Genomic DNA, 9,999 nt, shown 5'->3' with positions numbered 1-9,999 from the left:
GGGGGGGGGGCTCTTCCACACAACTCTGGCCCAATGGTGGTGGGGAGCTGCAGGTGGCCAGATGTCGCCCCCCCCTCATTTACCAAATAACAGTAAAATAGTAAATAAACACATAACACTGTACTACAACGTCTTTTATTTAAAAAAAGAACAACAGTTGTAGACAATTCCTCTTTTTAAAGTTATTTTTATTGTTTCTAATTGGATAAAACAGTCGATAAAAACAATTACCAGGAAAACACCTGAGCCAAGGCAGATTCTTACTAACAGTTAACAACTACAATAACAACAATCCCACCCTAACCACACCCCTCACCCCCAACCAACCAGAGCCGCGCATTAGTCAACCACAAGTAATATCGCAAATATCCAATGCAATATACAGAATTCAGAATACACCCAGCATGCAAAGAACACTTATTAACTTGGGAGAAGAGGGGAAAATAAGTAGAGTAAGATTAATAAACAATTACCATGTTAAGCAAACCAGCCCACCCGCCCAAAAAGCAGAATCACCCTCAGGAAAGAATGAAACAGTAAAGGACACCATAGCAAAAATCAGCCAAGCTCAGGAGAGAGGTAATCAATCCAACAACGCCAAACTGTGTAGAATTTAGCAGGACAAGCCCTACGGACGTAGGCAGCCCTATACAACCGGATAGATGCCTCCACCAAGCCCCTCCAAATCCTCCAGAGTAGGAGGATTCTGCTTTTTCCAATTAAGCACAATCAGTTTCCTTGCATAAAATAACAGTATACCCAGCAGCGTTCTAGAGGCACGAGTGGAGGTAACTTGTTCAGTGAGATGTAAAAGACAGGTCTCCATCACTGGCCACTAGTGATGGGCTGCATGTTCGAATCGAACATAGGTTCGACTTGAACATAGCCTGTTCTAGCGTTCGCTGAACGCCGAACATTGCGGAACATCCCACAATGCACTGCACCATCCAAAACTGTCATTGGCTAACGTTTTGCACCTGACCACAGGTCAGGTGCAAGACTGTGCCAATCAGGGCTCAGTACACATTTAGAGCCATGATTGGACAAAGTCATGATGTCTCTGCCCAATCATGTCTCACAGCTAAGTCCCTGCAGCACACTATATAAGGCTGCTGACACCGCGGCCCTTTGTAGTGTGTTGCAGGAGTTAAAGAGAGAGAGAGTTATAGCAGATAGATACATCTAGAGAGATAGATAGATAGATAGATAGATAGATAGATAGATAGATAGATATACATCTAGGGAGATAGATAGATAGATAGATAGATAGATAGATAGATAGATAGATAGATAGATAGATAGATAGATAGATCTAGAGAGAGATATAGATCTCCATAATTTATCCCCCCAAAAATCACTACATTACCAATACACAGTTACCGGCAATTTAAAAGTAATTTTTTTCTTTATAAATGTAATTTTTGCTTCAGCAGGTCCTTTACATTATACAGATGCGCCACTTTAGAGGCAGTGAAAGGGGACCCCCCAGGCACCATATTTAAAGGAATTTATAATTTTTAATGTTTCATTTTAAGTGATGTTAAATCACTGCTCCTTTAAAAATTGTATTTTTTTTAAAGTGTTTTTTTCATTGATACATGTCCCACAGGGCAGTACCCGGATCCCCATACACTTTTTATGGCCAATAAATTGCATATAAGGCTTCAAAATGGGGACATTTAATTTTCTGAGTTCTACCCCCATAGACTTACATTGAGTTCTTAGTTCGAATTAGAACTTTTTTCATGTTCGAAAGTTCGAATTAGAACCGAACACGGGGGTGCTCGGCTCATCCCTACTGGCCACACCTCAAGCATCACCAGTTGAGATACAAAATGTGTAACATCAGCCCAGAACTGTCTAATGCCAGGACAGTCCCAAAAGATATGTCTAAATCCTGCCAACATACAGGGACACAATTCCTTTATAATTAAAAAAAAAAGTCCATTGATGTAATCCACAGGTCAATCACATCATCCAGTGATGTAGATCCTCGTCTATCATGATGGACAGCTGCCGACTCGCCAAAACAAAAAATCCCCACCGCCCACCACCACGTCTAATCCCCCAAAAACACTGGCAGTAAATGACAGGTCTTCTCCCGAATGTCATCATAGGGGTGGGACTTGCTCTGCCCCATTGTTTACATTCAGCGACAGCTCTCTGTCCCCTAATAGAATGTAATTAAAGTGGTGGATGAAGTCCTATGATGTCAAAACTCGCTCCGCCAATTTGTTGACATTCGGGAGGAGACCTGCCATTTGTTGCCAGTAATCATTGGGTTTGGACGTAGCGGCGGGTGGCAGCGATTTTTTCTTTCATAGAGTTTGTTGCCATTGTCCATCGTGATTGATGAAGATCTACATCACTGGTCAATGTGATTGACCTGTGGATTACATCAATGCACTTTTTTTTTTTTAAAGGCATTGTCAAAAACAATGCCTTTTTCCAAATAATAACTTTGTAGTACGGTTGGGGTGTTTATTTACTATTGTGTTTATTTACTATTGTCCTGTTATTTGGTAAATTGGTAAACTACCCCCAACTCATTCACAAGGGGGTGGCGGGATTTGGGTCCCCCCAGCAAAGCACCCTCCCCATATTAAGGGCATGTGGCCTTGTATAGTACAGGAGGGGAGGTGCTCTGCCAAGCTGCTGCTTGGATCAAGGGTCTGGAGAGAGATTTTAGGGAAGGATCCCATGATTTTTTCTGTTTTTTTGGCATTGGGGACCCCCCTGAAAATTCCTACCAGATCTAAAGTGTTTGTTATGAATTAGGGAGGGAATTCCATGCTGTTTTTTAATTTTCACTTTCAATATTTCTTTATTAGAGGTAAATTTTGACAAACACAAACAAAACATACAGTGTTGCAAACGGTGCATACAGGGGTAAAATGGCAACCATCCAGTGGAGATGTGGAGATCTGGGTGTGAGAGGAGAATGGTATTGAGTCTCCATATATAGTTTGCATTCAAGTTATGATGGTCCATGAAGAACTGATTTAGTTGCTGAGAAGATATGGATTCTGAATGACATTTTGATAAAAAAAGTCTGAATGAAATTTTTCGAAATTGTTTCATCGGAATGAAACAATTCTTACATGTTTATTAGACACTATTTGTGGGTTGATCATAACTAAGGTTGTATTCTACAAACTATAGACTTAAATTTAAAGTTAAACTTTAAACTTGAAATTTTTTTAAAGTTGCATATTTTGTTTTACCTTAAACGACTAAGGTTAGGGTAACAACATAAAACTGTTGCTGGTTTAAAGTGTAGACACCTGGCGGTACCTGCAGCCACCTCCAAAGCATTCCTCTCATGGCTGAATTCCTAGCTTTTCTGACAGGTAAAACTTCTGCACTTACTGATAATGCTTACTGATAATGCCAACATTTGTCAAAACCAAAACAAATGCAAGTAAAGATCTTTGCCACAAAATTCTAAAAGGCATTTTATTTTTTTTCCTCTCAACAAAACAGTTTAACTCTAAACTGTACAACTGTACTTGGGTTTGCGGTAACGATGTGAATCCAGTGATCTCACTAAAATATGTTGGATCCAGGTTATAAACCAACTTTCATATTGGTGGGCAAAATGTATTTTTCCTCTTTGTTCAATAGATTTCTCTGGGGTTTTCCCTCAGCCTTCCCTACATCTAGAGCAGTCATTTCTTAAAGAGACCATGGGGAGCCTCATAAATGGATGTATTAGTCTAAATAATGTCACATTACCTGGGAAACTCCCAAGGGCTAAACTGGGAGTCATTGTGATTTATTTAACATGTATAATTGCAAATTAGTTGAACTACAGTTTTGCAGTTTGCTTTATAAAGATATTTGTGTTTCCTTGTGAGTTTGTCTAGTGATTATTTCTACACTACATCAATCACTACACAACAGTCACAAGCCTCTGCAAGTGATCTCAGTCCAGCACAAGAGTCTACACACGCAAGAGGGCTATTCTGCTGCATCTCTACTCAACAAACTATAAAAAAGTAAAAAAGAAACATGGCACACATGCCACCAGGGATTGGGTGAAATAAGCATTGGGTAAAATAAATCTATTCTTCTAATTTGTTTCAGAAGATATGAATATTTGGTACAACAAAAGGCGAATGCCCTACCCCAATACATAGGATAAATGAAAAAATTGACAATTGGTTCTAATTTGAAGATGTTTTATGTGGTTGATGTAATAGTATGTGGGCTATGTTTACTGTTAGGTCCACTTTGTGCATGTGCATTTTCCTTTTAATTATTATTCCATTCAACAGATGGGTTCATTTTTCACTGTTCCTTCAAAGGATTTGTATATTCAAGTCTCTGTTATTGTGCAGTGCTCTCTGTACAAATATAGCTCTTTCAATTCTGAAAAACTTTTTTCTTGACAACTAATTTAACTGCACCCTGCCCAGGCATTTAATTAGATATTCTATTTTTGTAATTTCACTTACACTGGAAATGGAAATTAGGCAATAGACATGAGTTTCAAGGGCAGCAGAGGCTTTCCTAGTTGAAAGCTGTCTCATTCACAGGTGTTTTACCAACTCCTACAATAGTGCTTTCTTATTTAACGACTCCTGTTACGAATGATTGGCAGGTTTGTGAATATCCTTTAAATAAACTATAAGGCATCATGTTGAATTCCATTCCTGTCTTTTATTATTCTGTCTTTTTTCTCAGCCCCAAGTATATATTTAGTATTTGAACAATATTAAAGCACAATTGCCATTTGTAGTTGTTCTATTCAGGAACTGCAATTAAGCCCTACTACATTAAAAAAAAGGCAACAAAGTGAAATGATAATCTCAATCTCATTAGCAAAATATCAATCCATGACAATATACTCTATATCAAAACAATCACCTAGTGCTATCCAAAGGGCTACTTTTGTAAAAAAAAAAAAAAGGTTTTGCAAAGCCTATGAATGGTAGTCCTTAGAGCAACGTAAACAATCCCATGCAACATTTTTAAAAGGGAGTGGGCATTTTTGGGGGACATGTTAGAACCACTTTAACATGTTAGGGCAATTAAAAAAGTTACTTACAATATTTGCAAATCTGTAGCTTTATTTAAAATAATACCTGATGATCCTATCATGAAGATCCCTGTTCAAATGCTTCTTGTTCTATAGGGTGACAATGTTCTCTTAATTGTGCTCCTCTATTGTCATCCTGTAACATTGGCTTCCTATGGAGATAAGCAGTGGCTGTTCCAACACTCATCACCTAGGTATGGTCCATAGTTGCTACTAGAGATAAGCGCAAAATTAGTAGTTTTGTATTCGCAGAAAAGTTGCCAAAATTGCCTCTAAGTTTGGCATACAGTAAAAAAGAAGGGAGCAACTTCAATTTATTATAAGTATGTAAATTTGAATTCTGAATGATCTTAAAAGATCTCGAAATAATGTCAAACTGATGCTGTTCTGGCCAGCATTGGAAATTATAATTTATCTGCCTGCAATATCAAAATCACCCACAAGATGGAGCTGAATAGAAAACATCTCTATTTACAGCTTAGACTGTTTTTCTTTAACAAAAAAACTTGCAGCATTCATCTACCCAAAGAGTAGGAATCAAGAGCATTTTGGGAGTTCAGCCTCCATTTTACAACAGAGGAGAAGAGAATCCACTTACATCCACAGTACATGTCTAGAGGGAAGAGCCCAAATCTCTTTTAGGCAGCATCACTGGTTTAAATGGACTTGTTTCTCTTTGTATTTGTGAGCTGACACTATGTTCTACATATAGTGATTGTATGTTTCCATGTTCTTTTTTACTAGTTTCACCCCTATTTTGTTAATAAAGCATCACAATTTCACTCCATCTGGCTTATTGCAGAATAGGAGGGTTTAGCTGCATGCCAAGCTATACACAGGACACAGGATACATGAATTGTGGACTGAACAAATGGCATGATCCTATAGACTGCCCTGCCCTTAAGACAAATAAAAGAAATGGTCACTCAGCAATGCTGATCCTCCTTGCTTGCCATAAGATTTTTTTTCTAACCTTAGTTTCTAGCTATTTAGATTCAAGGTCTCTCTATTCATTGATGAGAGCCACTCCCCTCATCTTAAGTTGATGCACAAATGTTAAAAAAAACACCTATGGGGTGATGTCACTTTTCTTCCAGTGAGGTTCTGGTTAATGTTAAGTAGCCCATATTTAGCTAGAAGACACTACTGTACTGTGCTATAGTGTCATCTCATAATAGTTAAGGGTACTCGCCATTTTCTTGGATCTTGTTGGTAGGATGTTGATGTCACCCCCTGCAGTACGAAAGCTGGGGCAAAGGTAAACATAATAATTAACATATTTTTTCCCCACAGGTATTTTTTACATTTTTGTGCAGCTGATTAGGATTGAGACTGGGGCCCTCAGTAAATAAAAAGGACTTGCATAAAGGAACAATAGAGGTTGATACCTTCTGAAAATACTAATTACTAGTCTGGTATAAGCATGCACATTAGGATCCCTGACTTCTTTTAGCTTTTTTCATCTGCATGTTTGTTCCAAATCAAATGCACAGGAAGTACTTGAGTCAGAGATAGCCAGACAATTAGCATTTTCTAAATAAATTCAGCAACAGCTGCATCCATTTTTTTTTCTTTTAAAGGAGAATTATGGGGAGATGGAAATACACTCATCCCCATAATTAGAGTTGACGAGTGACACCACAGCTATCATACGTCGGCTCTATTGATGGAGAACTGAGCAATCACATACTGCTGATTGCTCAACTCTCGGTCTCCTCCCTGCAGACCTGCTTTTCTACTGAGACTGTGGCTGCTTTGGAAAGAAAATGAACTGTAAGACCTTGAACACCTGTTGTTTTGATTCACATGTGAGGGTTTAAATAGGCTTTAGGCCAATTCCTAAATGACAACAAAGTTTGAGGGGCAGGCTTAGACTGAAAAGAAGTATAATTGCAGTTTCTAGAAATTACACCCCGTTTATACCAAGGCATCAGAGTTTTTGCGCGTTTTCACCTAGCACTTTTAATAGTGAATTTTGAGGATGAGGCCAGCGGGGGCTTGCATCATTTACTACTAATTTGCCTATTAGGCACCCTTATAACATGATGTTTTTCACTGTCTTTCATCTACTACTAGGGACATAGTCATAAAACATTGACTGTGACATTCACCATACATTCATAGGTGGCTATTCATTCCCTGTAATTCAAAACACACAAACCAGGAAGATTGACTTGCAGTGAATATTTGGTCAATGTCACATGTTGCTGATTTATAAATGTGGCTCCTGGTGTTTAATTTTGATATTTTCCTTTATCTTTTTGTGAACACGTTTGTAAGCAAAAGAAAAAAAAAAGCTTTGTTTGATATCTATTTTCCTTTTCATGCACTAGAATATAGTAAGGATGGCACTAACAATGCCAACCATTGTTGAAACAATACCAGCAGTGCAGAATATTCTTCTCCAATATAACACTCTGTAAAAAATGGTGCAGAAGGCAATTAAATTAACTTGTACAACTATGAAAGTTTAAAAATAAGGGGAGACACAAGCTTTCTTTCTGTTAAAATTAATAGCTGCAGTAAAATGAGCTGGTATGCATAATTCAGATTAATATTAGATGGCTATTTTACAAACTACTTTTGGTTTTGAGCAATATTAGATACAGTATATTAAAAAGTCCCGAAAGGTCACATTTGCATGCAGTAATATGGGTACAGCACAATATGAACTAAATTTAGAAATTTTCCAAGAAACTGGACATACAGCTGAAAGCAATACTATATGAAAAATAATATTTAAATGAAGAAAAAAGAACTACTAGTGGTGAATTATTAAAATAAAAGATATATATAATGAATGTCTTGTCTGAACGCCTCTAATTATTTTCAGTTGCTAAGCAGAAGAACTCAGGGCCCCACAAATTGGGCCCAAGTTGAAATTAGAGTACAAACCAATTGATATCTCCTTTTGCCATGTATTACTGCAAGGGTCTAACCATATGTTATGGTTTCCTTAGAAATATTAAAGAGGCACACATCTACCAACTGTTGTCATGAAGACAACTTCAAGCAACCTTGTTGGTGAAGCTAACTGAGTGCAGGGGTATCTGCCAATGATAATTTCTGTCACTGTACCTTTTTTGAATTTTTTTCTTCCCCCCACCATCACCTCCACTTTTGTTCCTTGCTGCCTAGAGAAATACACAGGCCACCATTCCCTTCTAAAAATGCTATTTGTATAGTATCATGTTAGTCCAAAAGCTCCAGTACACCAACAACTAGCATTTTAGATGAAAGTTAGCAAAATAAACCTTCTTATTTCTCTCAGCGCATGTTGTGTTTAAGAAGAGAAAGCATGTACTCATAACACACCAATTATATTATGCAAAGAAGGTTTCTGAGCTATGACTTGGGAAGAAGAGCATGTTTTGCTCCTCTATCAGTATTACTTTTTCTAATCATATCAAAGCTTTCTTTGTTACATTTACAGAACTGGAGGTGTTTTTCTATGTCTGGCACATGCACCATCCATAACCTGCTTACCATATTCCTCTGGACACTTTATCCCATTGCCTTATGCCTTCCACCTAACTTACACATAGCTTTTACTGTCCAAATGCTGTTTTGACCATATATTATTTTGATGCGATGGAAAATAGTGCTTTGTTTAAACTTTTTATATATCTTATCAACTAATATTTCATGTAGCAGCGCCATATCCACTAAAGACAAAAGCCACTAAAACCTACAACACCAGCAATTGAGGAGAGCTAAAATCTTTATATTCATGATGTAGAAGGAATGGGACTAAGTAAAGAAAAAGATGAAGTGCTCAGGCTTTGTAGGGATAAACAGTTTTGTTAGTGGCAGTAGTAATTCTGCCACTAAATTAAGGATTTCTGGTTGCAGCAGCTGGAGGTTTGGTGGGCAGAGGTAACTGGTCATTTAGTTTGCCTATTTGGCAAACTGTGAACATGTGACGTTCAAATCTCATCCCTACTCAATACCACTGCATCCGACGCTTTGCATTGCACTTGGTGATGTAAGGCTTGGATGCAGCTGCTCGGCCACATAAACCCATTCCATGAAGCTCTCTACGCACAGCTGTTGTGCCAATCTGAAGGCCACACAAAGTTTGTAGGTCTGTAGCTATTGACTCTGCAGACAGCTGGCGATTTCTGCACACTGTGCGCTTCAGCATGCGCTGACCCCGCTCTGTCATTTTACGTGGCCTACCACTTCGTGGCCTGAGTTGATGTTGTTCCCAGTTGCTTCCACGTTGTTGTCTGCATCCCCTCTCTGCCAATCCTGATAGATAGATAGATAGATAGATAGATAGATAGACTTTTTTTGATTCAATTAAAATAGTTAATTCACACTAGTTCGATGGGCCTTTCTCTTGTTGTTTAAAAGTATAGGTCTTGGCCCTACTAGACAGATTTCTCGGTAGGGATTTTAGGATACCAATTTATTTTCCCATCATATACTCCTTCAATCAACTGTGCAGCTGCTGCTACTGTCACTGCTTTGGCTTGGTCCACAGTATAGGACTCCTTAAAATTATGAACGAAGACAAAATACTGAAAAAACATGGCTACATTTTTATAAGTATGTATCCTTACCAAATCTACTGCTTCATTTGCTTTTACTCTGGCCTCTTTTGCAGTGTCCTCAGCATTGTCAATCAAGTCCTTGATATTGCTGTATGCTTTGAAAGCCACCGTAGCATTAAATGAGAGGTTCTTAGCCTCAGCAAGGATTCTGTGAAAGCAGATAGCAATGTTAAATTCAAATCTAAATGAAACCCTGCAGAAAGGAAATGATATCAAAATAATGTGCAAAATACATTGCTGCTACAGCAAAACAATTTATCTATGCACCGACTCCACAGCGCAGAAATGGGTACATATTCTTCATTTGTAAAATCAGCTTTATCTGCCTGTGTGAACCCCACAGCAGCTGCATGCACAGTTTCCTACTCAATCATTAAATCATATAGCTTCCTACCCAGCTAG

At 38.2% G+C, this 9,999-nt stretch overlaps 1 protein-coding gene across 1 annotated transcript in view; it reads right to left on the bottom strand.

Annotated features, from left to right (window-relative positions):
• LAMA2 (laminin subunit alpha 2) overlaps positions 1 to 9,999 on the bottom strand; it is a 646,095-nt gene that overhangs the window by 124,903 nt on the left and 511,193 nt on the right. The window contains exon 40 of the mRNA XM_018556291.1: positions 9,607 to 9,745. Coding sequence (XP_018411793.1) covers positions 9,607 to 9,745 — 139 coding nt within the window. The remainder of the gene's footprint in view (positions 1 to 9,606; positions 9,746 to 9,999) is intronic.

This window comes from Nanorana parkeri, unplaced genomic scaffold (assembly GCF_000935625.1).
Source record: "Nanorana parkeri isolate BGI_ZX_2015 unplaced genomic scaffold, ASM93562v1 scaffold232, whole genome shotgun sequence".
NCBI classification, from domain to species: Eukaryota; Metazoa; Chordata; class Amphibia; order Anura; family Dicroglossidae; genus Nanorana; species Nanorana parkeri.
The sequence above is the reverse complement of the archived record's forward strand: the minus strand, read 5'-3'. Positions and strand labels throughout refer to the sequence as shown.